This window comes from Lycorma delicatula, chromosome 1 (genome assembly GCF_047948215.1).
Source record: "Lycorma delicatula isolate Av1 chromosome 1, ASM4794821v1, whole genome shotgun sequence".
Lineage (NCBI taxonomy): Eukaryota > Metazoa > Arthropoda > Insecta > Hemiptera > Fulgoridae > Lycorma > Lycorma delicatula.
Genome location: NC_134455.1, coordinates 223,659,617 through 223,687,454, shown reverse-complemented (window position 1 = coordinate 223,687,454; position 27,838 = coordinate 223,659,617). Strand labels below are relative to the sequence as shown.

Sequence of the window (27,838 nt, the reverse complement as noted above, 5' to 3'; positions counted from 1 at the left end):
ACGTATAACAATCCTCTGTCTAGATTCCTGTTAACCTTCGGCTGAAGTTATTTAGTTTTTAATCATATTATTTTTCTTCCTATGAAATGCTGCAATTTTAATTACAAGTTTATTTTGAAAATGACTTCATAAATCTAACAAAGAGTTCATCCTCATAACTGGTATAACTGTGTGACACATTAAGTCTAAAAGGTACAGCTGAGAACAAAAGACAGTCTCCAAATTGGTTGATGAAGGCCGTAGGTTATGAAATAAGGCTATATTTGTGAAATAAAGCTATGGATGTGAAATAACATGAATACAGTCTTCTTTAATGAGAATTGTGATTTTTGTTGCTTGTGTTGAAAATGACAAGGAAAATTATTGCTTTTTCAACTTTGAGAATAATTAGGATTTATATTTTTTGTTAGGTAATGTTACTGAATGTAATGTACAATTGTTACAACAAAGTTGAACATGATGCATAATTTGATTTTATATACTGGTTATTCAGTGCTAATAAAAACAATGTTAGTAGGAGATTAGAATTTTTGTCAACTTTTTATTTTTAAGAGGAAGTTTTGTCTTCAAATTTGTACACAATTATGCTATTAGTAATTCAGAAAGATTTGTTCTGGAAAAACTACAACTGATCAGAGAAAGTTAATTAGTATCTACACAATGCTGTTTGCTAGTTGAATGACAGTAGGAACTTGTTTTTTAGGACTTCTGTTATTCATGTTGTCTTGCTAGCAGAGTCATATAAAGTTGTTTATTATGACTAATGATTAAGCTGTTAAAAGGATTTTAAAACCAAAATATAAGGTCTTCACCCAGTATCTGATTACACTAGTCAACATGATTTTTGTCTCATGAGTACAAATAGTGTACTTGCAGTTTTTAGCTAGATTTCATAAGAAAGCTACCCATTGTAATGAATACCATGTTATGACTTTTGGAAAATTTTGACGTAACTTCTTGTTTCACATCCCCAGACCCCAAAACCAACGTCACTCTATATATATACATTATAATATATATATATATATTTCACTTTCTTGTGGACACAATAACACATCACTTTCAACTTGATACATAAAATATAATGACCAAAATTCTCAGTTGAGTTTGTTAATTGGCAAAATTGGACTGTGGGCTGGGGCTTTTTCGAAAAAAACAAAATAACACTATAACTTTTTCATTAAGTAAAATATTAAATTCGTTTTAAGTTCCTACTATTCTCTGGGTAAGGGCCTAAAACTTATCTAAGTAAAGTTTTTGGATATCACCAACCATTGGCCCACGGGGTGGAAAAAATGGGGGTTCAAAGATAAAAAAATTCCTTTCAGCACGCCAGAAGGTGGAGATTTCAAAAAAGATTTCCACCTTAGTTAAGAAAAACTTCAAATTTACTGAATACAACAATGGTTGCATGTATATTTAGCATATGACTATCCCCATCTTACAATTCCAGCAACATTTTGGTCCAACAAGTTATTTCTAAAGAACAATTCAAAAGTGATTTGACTCAAAATTTCAGCAGTTATCATGTTCACAAGAAAATGAGCATTATATATATATATATATATATATGTTTATAAACTTTTGAGCTGACTGTAGTTTTGGGGTTTGGAGGATGTGATACACGAAGATATGTCAAAATATTCCAAAATCGAATCATGGTACCCATTACAATGGATAGCTTTATTATGAAATCTACCTAAAACATCATACCTCCCTTAATAGGCACAACATTGAATTGGTTTAAAGTGGTCATTAGTCCTGTAAACATTACCTGTCTGAAACAATTTTTGATATGACCAACCCTTACAGCAAGGGATGACCAAAATATTGTTGGAATTGTAAGAATAGGGTTCCTATATGCCAAACATGTGAAACTTGTTTACTTATGAAACCATGTCATTGTGAGTGAATTTGAAGTGAATGCATTTAAACTGCCATAACTTAGTACTGTGTATATTTTTATTTTTGCAAGTGACAATTTTTTATTACCAAGAAGTGTGATTTTTCTATGTATTATCCTTGGTTAATGTAAAAGTGTGTAAATATACCTAGACTTAAGAAGAAAATTTACCAACAGTGGAAAAACTCCAAATGGATGAATCAATATTTGGCGAGGAAATGTGAGGACGTAGATTAAGACAACTTCAGCCCCAGTCAGAGGGAGGCTCTTCTTCAGCAGATCAATTAAAACAAGCATAAACGCCTTAGGACACAGGTAAAGCACACTATTCAATGTGAGCATGAAAAGTCATCCCAACTTTAGCGTCTTCTTCCTCCTACCAAATGTACTATTCACTGTGTGTGTGACGTCATACATTGCCGGTTTTTTCATGCCCATTCAGACAACTGGAGATGGGAACTGTTTTTACTATGCGATTTTTTTGTTGCTGTGTGAAAAGGAGAGTCTTGCACCCAGTTTGAGGGCCACTGTAGCTGATCACATAGAGATCAACCTACCATTGACCCTAGGCACCTACACCTCTCCACAAAATGTTTTAACAGACCAAAACTTTGTCGAAATATTGGAGGTTATCTTCATGAGCTACATTTTAAGAAGGCCAATAAACATTTACATGAGCTTGCCACATAAATCAATGTGATTTGCCCAGTGTACAACATTCAGTTAGCTCCACTTGCTGTTGGATCTGACATCCCAACACCATCGTGGAATTTGCAGAGCTGTGCACCTCAAGTTCCTGAACTGATGCGGAATCTCCCAGAAATGGACAACTGTTACCTACGACTGATGAGGATGAAACTCAAAAGATTTGTGAGTATTGCTGAACTAGGCAAAATATGTAAGGACGCTAATTTTGATATTTGCTCGTTTTAAGGAAATCATATTTGTGATTCAATTGAGTTCTATTTTCAAGGAATACAGCAGCAGCAGCACCTAGTGAAAACAAGGTAATAGCTCACAAGGTAATGAATGGTTTACAAGGTAACAGCTCTTCAACAAACCTACAGCGATGTCATGTTACATAGACATTCAAGACTTGGAATCAATATTGTACAAACATCATTTTACATAATGTGATTTTTTGGTCTAAATAGGAAGATAAGGTAATAGATTTTTCTTTTCAGTATATTCAAACAAAGTAGGGTAAGTTTTAATACTTAATGTGGGTAATGTAGGCCTATTGTACTTTCAAATCATCTTTTCAACATCATTGTTGTTACATTTATACATGTTTTTAAATAAAACTTTCTGAAAACATGTCTTTTTTTATCAATACAAGGAGACAAACTTAGAATCTCCCACTAATCAAGTGTGTTGTCAGCAGTTCAGGAAATATCATAAGGAAATCTTGCTAAATTAACAATAGCTTGAAGTCTAATGTCTGTAAAACGTGTTAAGTAATGTTTGAAACGAGCTCATAAAATATTTTGCCCTGGTGAAATCTACCTCTGCCTTTTTCTTCTGTTTTCAAATATGTATTCAGAATTCCTCCATTACCCATAGATTTTATAATGGTTTTTCATCAATTTGTCCATTGTCAAGAAAAAGCTCCTAGAGTATTGCAAATATGATTGAACCAAATGAGCTAACTCAAAGGGTAGCATTGCTACTGTTGTGCAGGTTCAAACATGTATAGACTTGTACAAACTTGATCTAGTGTAGCATAGATTCATCAGAACAATGCCAGTTCAGTTGTGAGAATATTGAACCAGTAAACACATCATTGAGAGTGCTTTGTGTGTCTGAATTATTGTGTATTACATATTTACAACTTTTTCTTTTAATTACTCATAGTTATAAAATGCCTGGAGTTTAAATCATCCTAACAATTTTTGTTATGTATGTGGTGGAGTGATGCTATAGTTCCAAAGGTGAAACCTTACTCCATTAATAAAAAAGTGTTATGAACTTATTTTGGGTTTTGAACTTCTTTTTACAAGAGCCTGGGCCCACCTATCTGATAATCGTGTTCTAGGCTTCTCACTGCATGGAAAAACTGCACACGCCGCACGTAATTTGCTATCCCTATGATTTGGAGGGAACCCAGAGATCACTCTTCTGACTGTTATTTCTGCTTAACAGATATTAAAGGGATTACATCAAAATCAAAAACACACTGGTATATCCTAACTTGCAATCTGCAATGAGACCAGTTCCACACTGCAAAGAATTGCCCATTCAAAAGCCTCCAGAACATGTGACATTAGATGAAGAGAAGAGCTTAAGAGTCTGATGGAAGTAAGGAATGAAAAGAAACAGATTCTGATACAACTTTTGAACATCTTAGCCTCATTTACAGAATGATTTGTCTTAGCCTCATTTACAGATTTGTCAGAAATGCTTGCTTCCTGACTAAAAGGATGGTGGAATCCATGTACTTATCATAATCATTCTTAATTTAAAGACACAGCAATTTTCTTCAAAAAATGTTTTAGTGTTTCATAATGATATTTTTTTCTCTTATGGAGACACTTTACAATTAACATAATCCCAACAGAATGGTGCTTGTTCATCAATTCCTTTAAAGTTATAAAAGCTGTGCTTCTGCATAATGCCAATAAATTCCAATCAGTACCTGTGCCTTACTCTGCTAGTATTAAAGAAACATATGAAAACTTTAAATTTATATTGGAAAAGCAGTGTCTGTATTGTATGCAGTGTCTGAATGGAATATTTAGAATTTTTTGTTGATTTTTGTTTTCATTTTGTTTACAGCACTTAACTCAGCAGCAGTCCTACTGTTAAAAACATTTTTAATAGTTTTCATTCTCTTCTAGAACAGTCTCATGGCTGTCAAATTGGAACACTTTCTGCCTGGCAAACAACCAGAAATCACAAGGAGGCATGTCTGGTACCTGGTGAACCTTTTGTGATTCAGCCTATATTGTGATATTGACAGCACAGTTATTGTAATAAGGTAATATTGTGATGCAGTCTATATTGTGATATTGTCACACAAATATTGTGATAAGGTAATATTGTGATATACATAGATGTCTCTTGCCTAGATTGTACCACAGATGTGGTATGTGTACCTCCAGGTATATTCCTCAGCGTTTGGGTCTTTTAGAAACTTAAGCTTTAGGAGCTGTAACAATTTGAGCTTGTGTATATGGATCATCCCATCAATTATATGGTCTTAAGGCAATAAATCATTGTTGACTCATTCCAGTATTTGTGCAATGTTAAAATGAATACTTAAATGTCAGAATTTCTCAGACTGTCAGTCTGACAATTTTGCATTATCAAGCTGCATACATGTTAAAACATTTTATATAACACTTTATGTAACTCACGGCTGTGTATATTCAAAAAACTCAAAAGCAAGTTCTATCATAATGCATAGAATAAAAATATGACTCTTGTTGCTGTACAACTGATGCAGCCTATAAGTATACAAGAAACATACGTACACACTATGTACTAATCTGCCTAGTTTTATTGCTTGCATTCAAACAGAAAATATTGAATATTTTTTTGAGCAGACTTTGTAGTTTATTACTGTCCAAGAATGTTATTTTGTACTAATAGTATATATTTTTAACATTATAGTAATGTTAAAAATTATAGTAATTTTAATTGTGTTCTATGGAAAGATTAGTGAATTATCATTATGAATATTCATGGAAACATTTGTTTAAATTTTATTTTAATTATGGAAAATTTATGAACGTAGCTCAAGTGGAGGTACCAAAAAAATTATGAATATATAATTGCAATGGCTTTTAATCAGTTCATTATGTTTTTGAATGTGAATTGGGCAGAAGGCTTTTCCTTAGAAATTTCTAATTTTCAATATAGAGATTGGTGGAGTTTTTTGCTATTTCTGTTGTTTTCAACAGAAATCCTTAAAATAATTATATTATTTGTTGAAACTTCTGTACAGACAAGGATCTTAAATTCAAAGTAGTAGATTTGGAGATTCTCAATTCTGAGCAAGTGGAAAAGTACTCAGGCAAGTTAAATTTGAAGGAGTATCAGGTGGCTTAACATTGTGTTTTCCTTTGTGTTCTAAAAAAAAAACTGTCAACACTAGACACTTATTTTCTAAATATGTATAAATTTAATATACCAGGTGGCTGGTAAGTAATTTACACACCCTCGTTTTTTATAATTAAGATAACTGGATGCAGTTTGCAGCATTCTTGTACCATGGGACTATCTTCAATGAACATATTTCACTCATACGGCAAAAAATTTCTAATGGAACCAATGATGGGTCATTTGATTGGTATATATAATTTAAACTAATTTCTGATCACCTATTCCAAAATGGTAGTAATGTGTGTTTCAGAGAACTAGAACTACAGCTCCATTGCTCTCCTTTAATTTTTTTTTGGAGAATCTCCTTAAATGCTCAAAAAATGTTATTGTTTCTCATCTCATATTGAATGTTTAACTGCCTTCCCAGTTCCTCCATTTATAATACAAACACTGCATGAAAGCTTCTCTCACAATGTGATAAGTTTCTGGTAAAATCTTACTAGAGTCTCAATGGAGTCTTAGATCTCAGAAGAATTAAGGGAACACAGCCAACTTCTCTTATTAGAAGAGGAGTACTATAATTAGTTTCAAGGTGACAAATAGTCACCTTGAAACCACACACCTGCCATGTCAATTTTTTGTAGGTATAGGGGAGATTCAAAGAATATGTACATGTTTTCAGTACCCCAGATCTGGTAGTTACTATTAACATACCCCGAAGATGAAACCATGCTTAATCTGTAAAAAACATGATTTAAAATGCTAATGTTACCTCTAACGAAGTTCTTGAACCATTGGTAGTGAATCACTTTAGCATAATCAGCATTAGTTAGCTGTAGTTTTTCAATCTCCTCAATGCAGTGTGGGCTGAACTATTGAAATTTTTTTCCTGGCTTAGACTCTGCTAAAATTTATGAGTAAAATATTTTAATTGCTGCATTAATTTAATTGTGGCATGTTTATGATCTAACACTGAATCTCACAAAATTTTTTAACTAACTTCTAAATAACACTGATCCTTCCCCTTTTCACATTTCTCCCTGAACTTTTGAAAGGAAACTGGGGCCAATTTTTTAATTTTGGACAACTGTTATATGAGTAACACAGACCAGCTAAATTTAATTTGTCAACAACCTAATTTCTAAGCATTTCTAAGAGGTTTAAAAATTAGAATTCTCATATTTTCTTATTCTCTTTATTTTGTGCTCCCAAATAACTTTTTTGGTTATCATAAAATCAGGACATCAAACAAACTTAAGAAAAAAACAATCCTCTTCATAAAAGTTAACTTTACAGAGCCAGGCCAGCTTCTTCATATGTTTCAAATACTTTTGTTACTGAATTTACATAAGCAGATAATCTAAAATCCAGCCCTAGGTTGTATTTCTGACTTGTATCATGCAGTTCCTGAAATCAAAATGAGATTACATTATACAAAACTATTACTAAGAATGGGATTTACCTGGAGCTGTGGCCTAAATTCAAGCAGCACATGGCACATCTACATAACTATGTTGATCTGTGTATAAAATCTTGCAAGATTTGTGTTACTTCAGACAGCTGTTTGTTCCTCGAACAATAATAATGTTCATTTCACTTGTAAACTATACTCTGCTTTGGTCATTTTATGGTGAAGTTTTTGTTTGTGTCAATCTTGTCAACAGATCAGATATGCATTCCTGCACCAAAGAATGTTGAGAACCAAGGCATGTAAGTTGATTGTATTATGGCAGGGTTAGGCTATGTAGGCAAGCTACTGCCCAATTGCAGGGATGTTCAATAATAGGTCATATCATGCCACTGGTTGGATGATACTCTGCAGGGTTCCTAGGTGATAGCTGGAACTGCTTGTACAGATTTGATACTGTTGAGTTTACATAATCAATGAATTGCACTACTTCAATCAAAGTGAAGTAACTTTCTCAGTTGACAGTGCTATATAACCAACAAATAATCCAATATAGATAATTTGTTGTGTTAGATGGCACTGTTATCTGCACTGAGGAACTTCAGATTGGTTCACAATGTGTTTAAATAATACATAAATAGTTCTAATTTGTTTAGAATATGTAAAAAATATCTTAATTTATGATCCAAGTGATCAATTTTAATCAACAGTAAAGTTTATGTAATTACTATAAGATTGAATGCCAGATGTTATTGATGTGAATGTGGGTTTTCAATAGTCTTTATAGTAAATCTGCAGGAGTGGCTTACAATTGATCAAATTCATCAGCTAGTCAGTTGCCTTGTATGTCAGCTATTTTAATGAGGTTGAGGTTGATTCTGCTGTAGTTCATCCTAATGCACCTTATTACATTTTTTTTTTGCCCTCAGGACCACCGTTAGGTATTGCTTTAGAGGATGAGATGAAATGACAATTTTGTAGCATGTGAAAATGGGTACTGGATTGCTAGTGAAAATATTTGAAGTCGAAATATTTTAATTATTAAAATATCATTATTAATAGTCAAATCATTATTTTTTGATGTCAAATCATTATTAATAGTCCATCATATGAAGAAGATAGTCAAACATTTTCACTTTACAAAATAAAAGATAAATAAAATATTGAGACTTCATTTATGAAGATACATAAGGGGTGAGGTCCTCTTGAGAGGTATCAAAGATTTTAATATATGTGAGGACCAGTGATGTAGATATATTTATAAGTTTACAAGGAGGCTGCTTAATGAAACTTTTTTTTAAAGAGATTAAATAGAAATTGCATGGAATAATTTATTTGTTATTTTAAATAAATGTTTGTTAAAATTGTTGTGAAACAAGGCATAATATAATAAGTTTTAAATTTTTCTAGGCAATATTTTGGCCTTATGCTGTTTTTGTCTGATTATTATTACTCCATTATTAGTAATTAAAAATTAAAAATTTTTAGCCTAGAGTTTATTTTTAATAAACTCTTATTTGTAGAAAATCTCAGCCTTAAAAAAAGGATGAATTATGAATAATATAGAGAATGAATATTTACAAAGAAATAATATCAAAGAATGAAATAATATCAAACAAAGAAAAGGGAGAAAAATTTCTGCAGAGCATAAAATGTACGCTAAGCTATTTTATATACTTTAAACAATTGAAAGGGTGATCATTCTATTCACTAGAGTAGATTCCTTCATGCATTTGGTTAACATTATTATTATTATTATTATTATTATCATGAAGAAATGAGTTTTACATCTTTGTTAAGTTTGATACTCTTATTGTGCTCGTAATCCAGTTTCTTCGATTTGCATTAAAAACAAAATAGAACCCGTGCTTTAATAATGCCAGTTTATGGCACATCCTTCAAGAAACACCATTTCTATAGAATTTACATGTTACTGAAAAATATAGTTAACCTTTCAACATAGCACTTAACAAAAGGTTTGAGAGCATCTTTTGTAAACAGTCAAGACAGATTAGTATTTCGTAAAATATGAGAGGAATATACTTTAATAAAACTTTGAGGAAAGAGCATAATGAAACAAATTATACAAATACACAAGTCAATAACATCATTGTTAAGACGCAACAATAATATTACATTTTTTCTTTCCAATAAAGAGTAGTGCATGGATTTGTTGTATGTACTCAATTTTTATTTTAGCTGCTATTTGTGCAGAGTGGACCAATGGTGGTGCACTGGGCAGCTGCGCACATGCTCAAACAATTCATTCGATTTATACTTTAATTATTCATTCATATCAAGTATAAATCGTTTGAACGATTTATCCAAAATTATATTTTTATTTTGGGGATAAAGAAAGAAAATACTGGGGGTTAGAGCTGTGTTAAAAAAAAAATCAACTCAAGAAACAACGAAAAATATTCAGGGGATTTTGAAGCTTTTCGTTGTAAATGTTTTTGTTAGTATGTTCAATTCATTAATGTTATTTAGTTACAATTGGCAAACAAATTTAACAAAATCATGTATAATGAAAATATAAACCATGTAAACATTTTCACAGTGGGTCGTAGGCCCACTTTTTCAGAGTATACATAAAATGTTAGGATGTTTTGTACTCAATTTGTTTTATAATCTATTCTACCACATTCTATTATGAAGGTCTGAGAACTTTTTTATACTGCAACCTAAAATCTTATAGATTTACAAACAGACAAACATAGCTATGATAAAATACCTGCACATTTATTAAACAAGGTGTAGCAGAAGAACTTAAAAAACTGGAAACATCATAATTTATGAGTATATATTAAACACAAATTAAAGTTAAAACGCAAACAAATTATAGAAACACAAACTGATAGGTGGCTAAAAGGGATTCCCACATTAATATGGCATCTCAAGAGCATATAAGAGAGCACCTCATGATCATATCTCATCTTTAGTTCACTAAGGCATATATATATACTTGGTGATAATACACACCCAAGCATCTGTAAAGTATTCTTATATTTTTGTATGTTGCATTTTATTTTTATAGATCTCATTTTATTGTAGTAAAACTTTTATTATCAATTTTGTGTTTTTGAAGTAGTATTTCCATTATGTAGATAGGAGTTTTTTTTGTTTAACTTGTGTTGTGGCTGGCACAGACTTCAAAAAATAACAAGACTGCTCAAATGAGATAGCAATGTTTATAGTAAAGTTGCCAAGAAAGGAATGGTAGTTTATGGAAAAATAGAGAAAGAAATGCCATGAATATTTCTGCAGAGACAATGAGAATGTATTCATAAATGAGAACATACAACGATTGATTTTTACAGAATGAAAGTTATGAGTCAGTTTAATATATAAACATGTCAAATGAAATGCAAGAGCAACATTCTCAACTCCTCTGCTTGGTATGAGGAAGATTTACTAGAAGCTGTACTCATAAATCTGATGAGACTATTGGTCTTATATGTTGATAGTTGCATTCCCATTTCACCAGTCTGTACAACATTCCAAGCGACAAAGGGATATGTAGATATCAAGCACAAAATAGTAGTGATAGAAAGAAAAATTTTGCCAAGGAGCAGATTTATGTCACACTTAGTAGAGCGACAAACTTTAAAGGGCATTGCCTTGTCTGATTTAGACCCACTGTGTAATAATAAATTATATATATATATATATATATATATATATATAAATTTATATATATATATATATATATAAATTTATGTTACTCATTCTTTCGTAATTACAAGATATTAGTTTTTACTGATACAGTTAATACCACCTACTAATACCACCTACCCTTGCGCATTTGTGCATAGTATATGCAAGACTACTTTGAACAATTGTTTTTTCTGAAGCTGCTTTCATTCTATTTTCCATTTCTTTTGATATTGTCACTTTTATGTCTTGCCCCAATCCAGATTTTAATGAGCTGCTTACAGAATCTAGTGATATAAAGGGAAACATTTTATTACATTTCAACAAGAAATTGTCACAAAGTATGTCTTAAAGCTTTTAAGGTTAAACAATTTTAAAATTAAATATACCATTTTTTATTTAGCTGTAGTTTGTTTTCTCTTATTATAAGCTTTTTATGTTTCATTTGTTTTCTTATTTTAAGCTTGACTTAAATAAGCAACATCTGGGCTTTAGTCTTTCACAGTTATGCTGAGGTTAAAAAATCTTAAGGTATAATTCGTAAAATAATGATAAAAATATTATACATAATTTGTAAACAATGTTCAAGTAAACTATAATATTTAAAATACATATATGAAAGCAAGTAATTGCTTTCATTATGAAACTTTCTTTAAACCTGTGCACTCCTGAACTTCTCTTTTTGCTGTTTAGCCTCCAGAACTACCATTAAGGTGTTACTTCAGAGAATGAATGAGGAAGATGTTAAGTATAAATGAAGTGTAGTCTTGTACAATCTCAGGTGATCCATTCCTGAGGTGTGGTTAACTGAAATCCAGCCACCAAAGAACACAAGATATCCATGATCTACACTTATTCATGACATAAGTGAATACCCTTTCTAGGATTTAATCCTAGAACACTTAAAATCAGCTGATTAGACTAAACCAGTGAGAGGTTACTCTTGCTTGATACCTTTATTTTCAAATTCACAGTAGGAATTTCTTTGAAAAATCTTGATCAAAATTGTAATTTTTCTCAAAACATTTTGGATGGATGGACTTGATAAATTTTTTCTGGATAAGATTGAAATTACATGATTGAAAAATTCATTGTCATATTTATAATGTATCAAGTATACGTTTTGGTCAAAAAACACTAAATAATAAAACTGGATTTAAATTACAAGTATAAAAATAAAACGAACTTAGTGCAATATACACATATATATATGTATTATATATATGTATGACTAAAAAACTTATAACTAATATCACATACATGAGAAATAAAAAGCTAAAACAAGATTTAAATTAAAATCTTAAAAAAAAACAAAAAGAATTCAAACTTAATATCACTGAAATAATATCACAAATATCACAAAAATATTACTACAGCTAATATCACACAGAATCGTAATAGTAAAATAAATTGTTTAAAAGTACAAAATAAAAATATATAAAATTTAACAAAATCCGTAAGGGGTGTAAAGAGCCCCTTCATGGATAACAAAGATTAAAACTACGATAATAGCTCAAGAATAAAAAATACAAATACTAGAGCTACATAGATATTACGATTTTGTGAAACATATTTATATACTCCATATGAATAACAGTATTTGATCTAGTACTTTGTTATCGCCTAGGATATGATAGTTACTGGGTATTTTTAAACTGCGATGTTAAGGTCACAACACACAATCCACAAGGATGTGACGCACACTTAAATGGCAGTCTTTTGTTACATATAGTGGTGCATTGGTGCATTTTCCACTGACATGGGTACCAGTGAGTAGCTCTCATGTCCTATCCACAATCGGCAAAGGACCACTTTCTCTCTGTGAATTTTCCTGTGGGAGGAATTCCATGGCAACATATCTTTGATATGTCAAAATTTGTTGTCTGGTGTAGCAATCTAGTAATTTAGCCACTGTGCAAAGAGTTTTACACAGATAAAGTGGATGTAGTAACATGAGTAGTGAGAGTGTTGGGCTGGACTACATGTGTCTTTAGAAGCGGAATCTCCATGTGGCTAGGGATCCAGTAGAAACCTCCTTGTGTGTTGTGATGGTTCAACTTGTGATGATTGTGTTATAGATTTTGATGGACAACAGGATGTCTGGAATAAAAATTTTCTAAGGCTTGGAGAGAACTATATGAGTCACTGCAAGTAAGGAATATCATGATACTTAGGGTTAATAATATTTAGAGCCTTATTTTTAGCATATAATTCAGCAGTAAAAACACTGCTGAATTATCTACCAGGTAGACCAAACATAAGTGCGCATCCAATGGACTCATCTATTTCGATCCATCTGTGTACACTACTGCAAGAATATAGCAAAACATTTACTGAAGACAGTAGGTGGTGGTGTTATTGTATATTGTAAGGTCAAACATAAAATTTATAAGGTTGATTCCCCATGGAGGAATGAACACAAATACGTTGGAAAAATAGAAGGTGTGTCAACATTTATAAGGTGCAGTGAATGTCTGATATCAACACCTACAGGTGTAGTAAGTATATAACATGGATGGACCTCATACCTTCCTAAATTAGGATTTCCAAGGACTAAGTCAAAAGCCGGGTGTGATTTGGCTGTCCTTTAAGACGGGCAAAATAAGATGCTAAAAGCTGTCCATCTATCCCAAAGTAAAGGCTCACCACAGTCAAGTAAGCTTATGGACAGGGCTTGATCTAAAGTCACCTGTGGCAAACCGAAGGGAAGCATGATGTACAGCATCCAGCATTTTAAGCACGGTATGCTGCACTGAAGAGTAGGCAATCATAATCAGCAATGACCATGATCATACATGACCAATCAGCTCCCAATTGGTGTTGCTAAGGATTCTTAACATTATCTAAAAGTTTGGAAGATTTTGTTTTTAATTCTTTGATGTGTTGGACCAATGTAAGGCAGCTATCAAAAATAGATCTAAAAACCTGATTGACAGAGAGAGAGCAATTATCTTTCTGTTGAGGACTTGCAGAATAAAAGGGTCATGCAGGTGAGAAAAGACTACATACTTGTTTTCTCAAGTGGTGAAAAGGTGAGATATACAGTGATAAGAGATATATAGTGAGACATAGAAGTGTTCTATAGTAGTCTTTCTGTGGCTGTTGAATCGGATATAATATATATAGCAAAGTCATCAACAAATAACAAACATGAAAGAGGTGGCTACTGACAATTAGTAATACTGTTAATGGCTATAGAAAAGAGGGTGGCACTTAATACACTTCTTTGAGGTACTCAGTTCTCCAAGATGATGCTATCTGAGAATCTTCAACACTAGCACTGAAAGTCATTTAAGAAACCCCTAATATAAAATCAAACATATTGCCCTTGACTCTCCATTCTTTGAGGGTGTTTATAATACAATTTTGCCAGGCTGTGTTGTAAGCCTTTCTGATATCAAAGAAGATAGCGGACAAGTTGCTGGTGGAGTAGAAAAGTGTTTTGAATCGCTGTTTTCAATGATACTAAATGGAAGATCGTCCTTGTTGGAAACCGCACTGTTCTGGAGATAAAGACCATGTCTCTCCAAATACCACATAAGTCTGCCATTCACCATTCTCTCTATTACTTTGCATAGAGTGCTTGTCAAGGAGATAGAGCAGCCTTTACTATTTTAAGTACTGGAATGACAATGGCTTCTGACCAGACAGGTGGGAAGACTTTTGCAGAGAATAAACCATTATAAATGTTCAATAGATGTTTCAGTTTCTAATTAGAAAGGTGTAACAGCATACAGAGACAAATGTTGTCAGGTTCAGGGGAGGTGTCAAGTGCATGTGACAACTCGTTGAATGTTAATGAAGCATTTAATTCACAGACCGAATCACCAATATTTAATGGTTATACTTCCATCTATATCTTGACCTCTGAAAATCACTATTACACAAAGTGAGAGACACCAAGCAGAAAGAATTTGCTAAGGTTTTGCCACTGCAAAAACTCTTTGCTCACTGCAAAGACTTTAAGTCTTTAGAGTCTGAGGTAAATTCTGTCTCTTTCAAAAATTTACATCTGCAGACAGACTATTTATCAATTTAGGGTCCTACCGAGTAAGAGTACATGAATGTGCAAAGATGTTTTAACTGCTGTAGATATGGTCACAGAGCTAAATTTTGTAAGTATACCTTGGCATGTGCCCATTGTGGTAAGGAAGGCCACAAGTGTGACGATTGTTTGCGTAGGTCCAAGGCTCTGGCCTATGCTTTGCACAAGAATCATGAGCACCCAGTTGTTAGTAGGGAGTGTGGCTGTTATGTAAGGGGCATTGTGCTGTACTTTAATTCCTTAGATGGTTAGGTTCAATCAACTAAATCCCCAGGGTGCTTATGTAGTCCAGGTTGAGTTAGGTGAGATTGTAGAGAGACTGAGCTCGATGTTGTCCTTCTGCGGTATCTATGGGTGATCTGCCAGGCTTTCAGAACTGGAAAAAGTTTGGTATAGAGCATACCTGTATGTCTGCTATTCTATGCAGGAGGTTGTTTGATAGTGTCTTTATACGGCAGGTTTCTGACGCGCATCATGTTGTGCTCAGATTTTCCATTCGCAGACAGAGCCTTACAGTTATCCCACTGAGGAACACCTAGAGAGATGGGATAGGATCCTTCGTATTGTGGGTAATAGTCCAATCCTCATTGGTGCCGATATTAATGCCAAGTCACTTTTCTGGCATACTGGGATTACTGATCATGGCAGTGGCTTAATTCATAGTTTCATCGTGCAGCATAATTTTGAGGTCTTTAATGTTGGAGACCAGAAAGGTTTAATGTTGGTCATCCGGTTAACGGATGATGGGACTTTTCAGGTACAAATATTGACATCAACATTGGTAGGGACACATCCTTGGTAGGATCCTTGATTGGTCTGTGGTCGACTACTCTTCCCGCAATCATCGGTTGCTATTTTTGAAATAGCAGATGAGCTGCACGATGGCCATGAGAGACACTTTCCTGTTTACTGGAGGCGCTTCCTGGATAGGAAGACGGACTGACCGAAATTCTCCTCTTTGTTGGAATCCAGGCTGGAGATTTAGAAGGTTTGGCAGAAAATCTCACTTCTGCGGTGGTGGTGGCTGAAATTCCTAGATGCACTGGCCAGGAACGTATATCTGGTTTGTGGTCTCGGAATCTGTCGGCAATGAAGCAGTCTGTAAATCGACCCAGAAGGGCTTCGCAAAGAGAGGGTGATCCTGATCGGCATGCGGCTCTAACTGCGGATTACTGTAGAAAGAGAGCTAGGTGCTTTTATAGAATTAGGTCCTCCAAGCGTAATTCCTGGTGTTCCTTCGTCCAGGAGCAAGGGAATAGGGACCCTTAGGGTGTTTTTTAAAGAGCCCTTGGACATAAATGCAGGAAAGATAACCTCTTGTCAGCTTTGTCGACCCATGAGGGTGTGGTAATTGATAAGGACCGTAACCTTAATATTTTGCTGAATGATTTGTTTCCGGATGACACCACGGTGGGTGAGGTTTCATACCACTGGCGTGTCAGGCGGGAAGTCAAGATTTTCGAGACAACTTACTATTTTCTGAGATCACGTGGAGGCGGAGGTGCGTCAGGTGATCTGTAATGTAGCACAACAAGGCCCCCGGATATGACTGTATCACAGTAAAGCTCCTTGTCCGAGCGCTTCCAATAGTCCTTGATCCTATAACTAGAATATATAACAGGTTGCTCTTCGCTGGCCACTTTCCTGCATGTTGGAAGCGTGGAGACTTGGTGGTGTTTTTCATTCAAAGGTGGTGACAAAGATCCCACTGTTAATTCTTCTTACCTTCCACTAATGCTCTTGTCTGCGATTGGCAAAGTTTTTGAGAAGGTCCTATATTTGCGTATTAATCTTAGAGTAGTCACTGATCATTTGCTAATGGACAATCAGTGGACCGGGCAAGAGCACTGAGGGACTTTCTGGACATATCCGGGGCATTTAAAAACTTATGGTGGCCCTCTGCCCTGTTTCAGATGTGCTCAAAGTTATTTTAGCCACTGGACAGTTTTCATACGTGATGGAAGCTCGGAGATTCATTAAGACCTAACTAAAGGATGCCCTCAGGGCAGTGTTATGAGTCCCCTTCTTTGGATCGTATCATGGACGTAAAAGATGAAATTGACTAAGGACATCTGCACCATTGTCATACTGTGATGGGAAGGCTTTATGGTAACCATTCTAATCCAGCTTTTCAACAACATCTAGCCTTTTGTTCACCTTCCAGTAGACACCAAAAGCAATAATAATTGGCCTGTAGAGAGAGTAAGCTCTTTGAGCGTACAGAGAGGTCGATGTTGGGCAATGTACCAGGATAAGGACATGAATGTATGTGATCCATATTCATTCAGTAGACAAAGGTCAGTCGTCTTGTCTCACAATGCTTATCATACTTTGAGAGGAGCAGAAAGATGAACCCCAGGAAATATGGTGGACATCTGCTTCTATTAGCAACGGGATTTGCATGAGGAAATTATACATTTCTAGAGCATTGAACTCAGTTTGGCGATGATACAAATTGCATATATGCAATTTGAAGGGGATAGAGACCTTCACAGCAACAGCAGGAATAAGGGTAGCTAGTGGTATCCTTGTAGCAGACACTCACCGCATTCCACATGAAAATAGCCACTCCACCACCCTCTCTACTGTTTACTAGACAGTTGTACCTCTCATTCAAATAATCTCTGATGTTACTGCATCTTGTTGTAGAAGATGTGTTTCTTGGAAGCATATGATACTAAGAGGTTCATGTGCGCATGTCAATACTCTACTATCTTCAATGCAGGACCAAAGAGACCTCTAGTGTTCCACTGAATAATTTTCATAAGTAAAGATTGTTTATATATACAGAATAGCGAGAAAATATATAAAAATTAGCTGATGCAGTTTTTTTTATATTTTTGATTTTAAAGAATTTAATGCCCTGAGGTTGGGTGATCCTCAACCACATCCTCTAGTATATGAGGTGATGGAGGGGGAAATTTTGAAGAATGGGGAGTCACAGATGACATCCCCAGAGGGGGGGACTCCCTTAACCAAGAGGTTATTATAGATGGTATACTGCCACCTGTGATTACTCCTGCTCATACAGGTAAAAAGTCTGGGACAGGATCCCACTGTTGGTTTCACTAACTGCAACTAATGGTAGAGATTCTGAGAATTCTCTTTTCTTCTTTAAAAGTTGAGGCAATCTTGGGAGTGGTCTTGTGTTTGAATCACTGTGCTGGTTTGCACATTTTTCTCATCTTCTTGGCAGTTAGTGGGTCATTGTGGCAGCCTTCCTTAGCTACATCATCAAGCAAGATGTTGTAGTGTGATCATATCCTTGGCATTTGAAACATCGGGTTGGGTATGAATGGTCGTACCCAAACCATCAAGTAACCCACTCTTACCTTCTCTGGTGGTACCAGGAGAGTAAACATTTTATATGAGAAGATGTTGGTTCTTCTGCTCCATAAGAATTTAAAGTTTAGGAATTTCGACTGTATTTACGTTTATGCTGCCCATATTAGTAGTAATACATAAGAGAGGTTAGTTGTTCATCATTATAAGTTTCAACTAATATTGATCAGTCTCAATTTTTTGATGTCTTTATTGAGGCACATGATTCTGTTATTACCTTGTTGATCAGGAAGACCAAACCTTGTGAAGGGAGCCAGCCACCTTCCTTAATATTTCACATAATGAATCTAATGTTTTTAATCTGTGGACATTGCTTCCCAATTTGCTTTCTCCATTACTGATATCCTATCAGACAAAGCTGTTCGAGGCCTTTTCACAAGATTGTTTTTCAGATGGACCACCAACCATCACAGGAATTTCTTGTCGACTTATAATTTTGGTCCCACAAGTACCAGCAACATAACATACCATTCCAGCTGAGTGCATGCATACTGGAGCTAGAGCTAAGTACAACTGGGTTTGCAAAGGTGCCCAGAGGACATCGTTCACGACTGACTAAATAGAGCCATCCATACATTGGCATCATAGTTTCCAGCTTGTGTTGTGGTTGCGTTTTGTAAGGTGTCACATCACCGAGTGTATTAGTAAGAAGGAAGAGTGTAGAATGTTGTGTAGTTGTGTTAAGGGTATATGTTGTAATTTGTGTATAGCGTAAAGTAGCTCAGTGTATAGTGGGGAGTATAGCTGCTGAGGCTAGGCTGCTAAATCTTATAAAATAAAACTGAATAGACTCTCAGTTACTTTATTTCATCTTATATTCCTGATTGGAATGCTGCTATTTCCTGACTACTTTTAAATGTAATCTTGTTCCCAGGCAGCATCCAAATCAAATGAACACATAACTACACTAATAGCACATAGAGCAAAACAATTTGCTGGAAGTGATGAAATCTGTTTAGGGTCCACTATAAACATTAGATACAAGATATCTAACCATTTGCAGCTGCCTTTCCAGACAAGGCAAAACATATTCATGTAAGCAACAAACTGATTTTCCGTTAACTGCTACTACTTCCATTGTGAGCATGTTTTCTTCAAGACTGTACCATTTAGAGTAATTATAACCAATGTCTAAATTGCACTTCTTACTTGGTGCTTTGTTTAAAAGATTTTCCCAGCAATTTTCATTGGCAATAAGCAAAGGAATTTCCCTGGAAAAAATGTTTCAAAATAAAAATTACATTCTTCAATTATTACTTAGCTACTCTGAACTGTAGGATAGTCTTGTCTAATAACCAATCCTTTGTATATTAACAACATTCATACATACAGCAAGTTCTAGTATTTCCCCTCAAGTGCAGCTTTTGCTAGTAACAAACTACAGATCAATCTACCATTAAAAGAACATTATAAAAAACTAGACTATGTCCACAGCTACAACAGCTAATTTTTTTAAAATACTGTATGTATTTAAATGTATGTTTACCTAACAATAAATCTGTCATTTCTTTTTCATGTCCAAAACTTAATTTTCCAAATGATACGTGATTAATGTTTTTTAGCCACTCAAAATATGAAACTGTTACGCCACCAGCATTACAATATATATCAGGAATAACAAGACATGTCTTACTTTGCAATATTTTGTCACCTGCTGGTGTGATCGGAGCATTGGCTCCTTCTGCTATAATCTGTAAAGTACAAAGAAAACTTATAGTACTTAGACCAGTTTATCTTATCTTAAAGTACTTACCCAGTTTTATCTTTACAGTTATCAAGGTAAAATTAATTTGAGATGTTTGAAATAAATGCTCTGAAAAATGTATTGAGCTAGTTGTGTTTATTGGACTTTGGGAGTAATATGAACAGTCCCTCGTAATTTGCAAATAAAATATATAGTCAACAAATTTTCACAAATATTTTCCACTTTCATTTACAGCTGCTCCCACAGTGAACCAGTTCTCACTCCTTCCATGAAGAATAGTAGTGATCTTTCCTTAATCCACACCACAACGTCTTCAGTTCATTATCCATGGTGAAATTCAGAAAGAAGTCATTATCCTTTAATTGTGGAAATAAGTCCATCTAGGCAGAATACTAATAGAGGTGAATACCCCAGTTCTGATGAGTACAAAGGGTGTGAAAATATTCCAATTTAAACTTCGCAGGAATTTCTGGTGTTGTATGTGATGTATGGTGCAAAGCATAATCATCTTGCAGAAATTACTGAATTATTGACACACAACACACCTATTATAACACACTGTGTATTAGTATTAGTCAACCAGCTTCCAGGTAGTCTAGTCATGTACACATGTTTGGAATCTCAGTAAACAGTCAGAATTTTTTTTCAATTAACCATAGTGCAGGTTCATTAACCATAACCTGCACTATGTTACATATTTTGCTAAATAAATTAGCATAATACTTATATCAGAAAATTTTGGTTGCTGGTATATGTAGCAAGTACTTCAATGTAAAAATGTAATTGTACATTTGTTTATACTGAACAAAGTAAAGGTATTTGGAACTAAACAGCAGTAATATTCCAAAAAAATATTTAATGAAATAAACATTTCTATATAGTGTAAAAATTAGAACAGGAGATAAAAATATCAATATTCACATACCTTCCATATATATAAATGAAAATTAACTTTTGTGAATATTTTATACACTTATGTAATTTTCTTTTAATCCTCAAAATATAAGATAGGATAAATTTTCAAAATATTCCTTTCACAGCAATTTCTTGTAATCAACAGAATACTATTTTACTTCTTTTAGGGTTACAAAGGTCAACTGTTCATAAAATTAAATTAAAAATTCACAATACTACTACTTGTAACTTGTGGAATATTATGTAAAGGATTTGTTTTACTATGATTAGTATGATCAGAGTATGTCAGAAGATTCTTGAAAACACTGCTACGTTATATCACAAAGGAATGGATGGAAACAATGAAAAACATACATATCATGTATCTAGAAATGTATACTTATCTAGTACACATTTTGGTACTTGCAAAATAATCTGTAAAACATTAGGCATTAATTCTAAATAATATTGTAAAAATCAGATGAAATTTTGACCTCTAAAGTAAATGTTACCACAATCGGGGTTAATTGTTTATCTAAAAAACTAAATCTCTAAAATAGGAAAAAGAATTACTTCTGTTAATTACAAACTATTTATCTAAGCCTTATCCAGACCTTTGCTTGAATTTTGCTGGCATTATCTGCAGTGATAACTTTTTCTCTTGCTGCTGGTACAAGAATATCACATTTTTCATACAGAAGATCAGATGATGGAATAACTTCTTTACAACCTGGAAAACCTTTGATTGAACCTTTATGCTGAATTTTGTACTCATACAAAGCCTAAAACAATATTTTTTTTGTTTAAGATACATAAATAAATGTAAAAATAATTTGATAAATAAAAATAAACATAACACAAACTATGAAGTACATAGAATTTGAGTTACAAGTAATTAGGTACAAAATCAGTTCACGAATCACATGTTACAAACTAAGGTACCGGACTATCTTAAGAGTATAAAAATCATAAGATCTCCACATCATTTCAGCAAAACAAAAATTTCTGCATTCTGAAAAAAGGCTAGTGGGTGTCTTTTACACAATTATAAAATAAATAAAAAAAAACATGTAACATTCTGTTTAAAAGTCAAATAATAATGAAAAAATCCTAAGAATTATTTTTGCCATTGTTCAATCATATTTAAGTACCTATGGCAAATTCAGAAGCCACATTACTCACACAAATTGCACACAAAAATTTGCTGCTCCACATTAATCACACAAATAGTAGTTGTGGAAACATCACTAAAATTATTTGAACATTAATAAACTCTAGATTCCTGTAAGCTGCATTATTAGGTTCAGAATACACAAAGAGAATGCAAATTTTGGAGGAAACTATGTAACCATACAAAATAGGATTGACATGCCAGGCATTTGTAGGCATTTTTTTACATAAGGGCAAATCAAATCAATTTTTCACACAAAATATAAATAGGTAGTTAAATCTTATAAAATATACCTGTAAATTATCAGTTTATTAGCTAATAAAAAATATATATACCAAATTGTCTATTTTCCTGTCATGAACCTAAATTAAATCTCCCATCTACTCCTGATCTAGACACTTCTAAAATGATTAATTCATCAGATTCTAAGTTCCCAGTTCTAATGTTTATTCTTCAGTTTTGTAAATAAGGTGCAAAAAAATATCTAGCATAAGAAAATCCATAGTAATAAAGTTTTGTGCAGGAGGATTGCATGAATTCCCTGTAAGACTGTATTAAATATGCCTTTAATAAGATTAACTATGTGATAATGAGTAAAGGAGGAATTGAATTGTTTTAATACAAATTTGCGTCATGTCAAAATATTTTAGGAGGAAACAATATTGCCATAGTCTGTAGTTTGTAACATTCTTTCTATAATGTTTTTGTAAATTGGAGCAATTTTTCACCTGTCTGGAAAGATTTTTTGATAAAACAGATAAAAAATTTTAGACACCAGAGAATTACAAATATTTATAACAACCTTTTAAATGTATAATTTGTGATTTAAATCAGGGCCAATCCTGATTTAATCCTAACCTTACAGGAGTTTTAATAAACCCAGTCATTTATACATGCTCTATACACCTAGCTTATAATTTTTTAATCCATATAATAAATAATATTTTGGATAAATTAAACATTCTTATCAGTATGCTTAATTTATTTTGTAGCTTATTTTAATGCTTAGTTTGTGTTATAAATGTGGATTTTATAAATTCCACATTTAATGGATTTATGAATGACTGGTAGATTTTAACATGGGAGGAGGTGGTCTAACATGTAGCTTTGACAAATGCTGATAATTTTTTAATTATAAACAATTATTTTTTTGATAAGGTGATTTTTGGATAATGTAAAAGTGTTTTTCATAAAGTAGAGTTGCTTCTAATAAGATTGGGAATTGTGGATGATATGAGGTGGGGGGTCATCATGTCATACTGGGGTTTGTCATACTGTTGATGTATTGTAAATATTTCTCAAAATTTGTATTAATATCCCACATATATTTTACTCTTACTATTATTTTACTTTTACTTGGAGCTGTGTTAGATCCACACTCATGTATGAAATGTTTTATTTTGTAGAAAATGTTCTACCTGCATGCTGAGATAATGCCAAAGTTAATAACATATATCATATTAAAATAATTATAACTATTTCTAAAATGATCATTCAATAAGATTATTGCAAACACTTTAATTTCATTGTGTTCAGTAAGCTCCATTAATTTCAAAGTTATGACTATGCTACGCCAATATCAACTTTCTTTTTTGTTACTTTTCAAGATGAATCATTAATAGAAATGCTTAAGAGAATCAATAGTTTACAATAGTAATTACGAGGAACGTTCAATAATTAACGTGGCAAATTGATGTAGGAAAAAAAGAGACAAACTTTTCACTACTTTTCAACATATTCTCTTAGCAACATTTAGACACTTGTACCACCACCACTGTTCTGTGAGCTTTCTGGTTACTGCAGCATATAAGTCTTTAAACCTTGCTGTTTGAACCATCATTTGTGTTCCGCTTTCTTGACAAACTTCTTGCTGCGTTTTTCTTTTAATAATTTTGGATAAATTAAACATACTTATTAATGATGATTCTTATGTTATCTTAACATTCTTAATTTATTTTCTGACTTACTTTAATGATTACTTTGTTATAATCTGGATTTTCTAAATTACACATTTAATGGATTTATGATGACCGTTTTTAAGAAAAACTAAAATGTATACTCTGATCATGAGAAGTAGACTGTACAAAAAATGTCTATGATAAATCTATAGGAGGAGGTGAACTGTAAGGAGGTGACATCTAAGGAAAATATGGCAACTCCCAACCCAACTTCTCGAGCGTTTCTCCTGATCTCTGAGCGATGTGGCGGTGCGCGTTGTCATTCAATAGAATCACAACATTTGAGAGAGCGACCTGACGTTTTCGTAAAATCGCGGGTTTCACTCTTTCTGTTGGATCAAGTTAAAACAGTATTCACTGTTCACTGTGTGTTCTAAATAGTAATTACAAACTGGCCTTGCGCGAGTCCCAGAAGACACATCAGTCAACATCACTTTACCGGTTGACGCGTGAATTTTGAATTTTTTTGGTGGGAAACAATCCAGATGTTTCCACTCAAGACTTTGCCGTTTGGTTTCGAGCTCAAATAGTATATTCAAGTTTCATCCTTCCGCTTCAAACCATTCTTTATGCTCAGAACAAATACCAATCCGGGTGTCTTTACAGGCTTGTGTCAACTGTCGTGGAATCCGTTTTGCGATAATTCAGCATGAATTGTCATGAATGATTGAATATGCGTTCCAACATAATACTACGCAAACTAGCAATTTGGGAAATTTTAACTCGTTTTCGCGAATAAGATTATGCGATTTAGCAGCGCGGTAATCGAAACTTCAACTGGGTCTTCCAGTCGATACACACTGTTCCACACACATACACGTAACTGCGGTTTAAACATTTTCAATATTCTTGAGTAAATTTCCGTCAGGTTCATATCTTCCGATAGCAAAGATCACTTGAACGTTGCTCTTTCAGCGTACACATTTCAAGCGGAATTGACATTCTAATATTAACAAAGAGGTTATGTTTAGATTAATTTTGATTGAACAGCTGATAAATGTGTCCCCCCAAGGTTTCCACATGACCCTCAAAAAGTTTCATTGACATTGAATGAACTATTTTTCTTTACATCAATTTGGCTCGTAAATTATTGAACGTCCCTCGTAAAAAGTCTTAAGGAGTTTCTTAAAGAGTTTCTGGGTGCCTGCTTAGTTATGTGACTATACATCTTGTAATTCTGGAAACACTTGAGAATAATAGCATTATTGTTACTCAAAATTTGTGGCAAACATGTTACATAACTTTTCTCACCGTTGTCTGGGTGTTTCAAATACTGTATGCTATTGCAATGTGTTCTTATGTAAATTTATATAATTATGTAATTTTTTTTATAATATGCATACATCCTTACTAATATTATAAATGTGAATGTGAGTTTGTTTGTTACGCTTTCACGCAGAAACTACTCAACCGATCATCATGAAACCTCGTACACATTCTCAAAGGTATTGCGAAGAACATAGGACACTTTTTAGTAAAAAAAAAAAAAAACAATATTTTTCGGGAGGTAAAAAAATTTACATTGGTAAATGATCTACCAATGATCTTCCGACAAAAAATTTGACCAAATTCAACGCTATCTGGCGTTCCAGCAAGTAAATGAAATATAGTGCCAATCCAACACTGTTAATACCGAAGGTAAAGTAACTAATCAATTGAGTATAGTGCTTCTGCTGTTTCGAATCCTTCTATATTTATTGTTATTAAAACTTTCCCAGTTTTTGACGTTAGGTGCCTGTTTATTGTTTAATTATTTTCAGTTTATGCTCTGTTTTTTCTAAAATGCCTCGGAAGCACAAATCTAACCTGTTCAGGGATTCACCATGGGCCCGGGCGGCAAAAGTTGCTCGAACTCTAGAATCTTCCGCTCACGCAGAACTAAAACAACAAGCGAGGCGACAGTGTGCTTTGAGGGCTGGTGAAACAACTAAGAGACAAGAAAGGTTAGACGAGCAAGCTGAACGCCATGCTACCTTAAGGGTAGCTGAAACGCCAATTCAAACACAAATTCGTTGAGAAAGACAAGTTGAACAGCAGGCAGCTGCTATAAGAGCGAGAGACACTCCAGAACAATCGCAGGCGAGAAGAATCAGAAATGCGAATCGTGCGCCGTCGAAATTTCATGCATAACAATTTATCTGTATTTAATAAGTCTGTATTTAATATGATCCCCTTCACTTGAATACCATAAGCATTCTTTAATTGGTATTGGCTCAATGAATAGAAAAGGTCAGCATTGCGATGCTTTGAAATGGAAATATGAAACTGCTGGAATGTGCTGTTCCAGTGGTAAAGTTTCGCTTCCTTTACTTGGTGAACCCGAGGAGCTAAAACTATATTTAAGTGTTACAGATGAGTCGAAGCAATTTTTAAGTAAAATCAGAAAGTATAACTTGTTTCCAAATGACATCCTTTGGAGTAGATAAAGTGATAAGAATGCCCAGATTTTCACAAACTTTTACTGTACAAGGACAGATATATCATCAAATTGGATCACTTTTTCCAGCAGATAATGAACAGCATACATTTTTGCAGGTGCATTTTATGGGTGATGAAAATGAAGTAAACCGTAATTGTCAGTATATTGAAGTAGTCGAAAGAGATACAGTATTGAAAATTAAACGAATGTTACACAGCCACAATTTGTTGGTAAATACAAAAAAAAAAAAAACGCCAATAAAAACTGGCCTCCGGATAATTACATAGTGGTCATTCATGCTGATCGGACTCCACGTGGCGAACATGAGAGGCGTTATAATGCGCCGATGATCAATGAAGTTGCTGTTTTGGTTACTGGTGACCCATGCTCTCCACGAGACAGTGTTACGGGCACATGATAAAACGCTGAAACGCGTAGCCGATACTCATAAATTTAATGATGCTTCAGTAAAGGTGAGCCAGGATATCATTTCAACATTCCAGTCATTAATCCAACAACAAGACACCCAGTTCCCAATAAAAAAGTTTCCTGCATGGATTTTTATGCGTATCACATGATGCTTCGAGAGCACGACTTCTATCTCCTTTCGCGGTCAAGGCAACTCTTTCATCATCAATTCTTGGTAGATATGTATATTAAAGTAGAGAGCGAACGCCTTCGTTACATTTCTATAAACCAGACGAAATTACGAGCTGAAAATTACATACAGCTACAAGATGCGATTAGATGGTAATATTAGACTTAACGACATAGGCAAGATGGTTATTCTGCCTTCTACATTTGTGAACAGTCCCCGTTATCTGCATGAATACACAAGACGCTATTGCTTATGTACGAACTTACGGCAGGCCTGACTTCTTTGTAACTTTTACCTGCAATCCTTCGTGGCAGGATGTAACAAGAGCTAATGCCTGGGCAAAAAGCCACTGATCGACATGACATAGTTGCTCGCGTATTTCGTTTAAAGGTTCACCGCGAGCGAAGCCGTGGGTAAAAGCTAATGCTTAATAAAGAAAATCTAAAATATATACACTGTATCATGAGAAGTAGACATGTACAAAATATGTTGTACAAACACGTCTGTATGGTGTATGATACAGAGATCTGTTATTACCTACTATAGAGATTAAAATTTTATTCAGTCTAGCTTCACTATATTGTCTGTTGTGTTTCATCGAGTTATTAACATTTTGCTATATTTTTATCAATTCTTTATAATACAAAAGTGATTTTTCTCATTTTTATTTGCTACAACAAGGCTTCTGCAAAAAGTA

At 33.8% G+C, this 27,838-nt stretch overlaps 1 protein-coding gene across 1 annotated transcript in view; it reads right to left on the bottom strand.

Annotated features, from left to right (window-relative positions):
- Window positions 1–7,237: 7,237 nt before the first annotated feature.
- LOC142329128 (glutamate dehydrogenase, mitochondrial-like) overlaps window positions 7,238–27,838 on the bottom strand; it is a 29,750-nt gene continuing 9,149 nt past the window's right edge. Inside the window, exons 6-9 of the mRNA XM_075373467.1 lie at window positions 21,610–21,777; window positions 19,883–20,087; window positions 11,151–11,296; window positions 7,238–7,354 (exon numbers count right to left, since the gene is read on the bottom strand). Of these exons, the coding sequence (XP_075229582.1) occupies window positions 7,238–7,354; window positions 11,151–11,296; window positions 19,883–20,087; window positions 21,610–21,777 (636 nt within the window). The remainder of the gene's footprint in view (window positions 7,355–11,150; window positions 11,297–19,882; window positions 20,088–21,609; window positions 21,778–27,838) is intronic.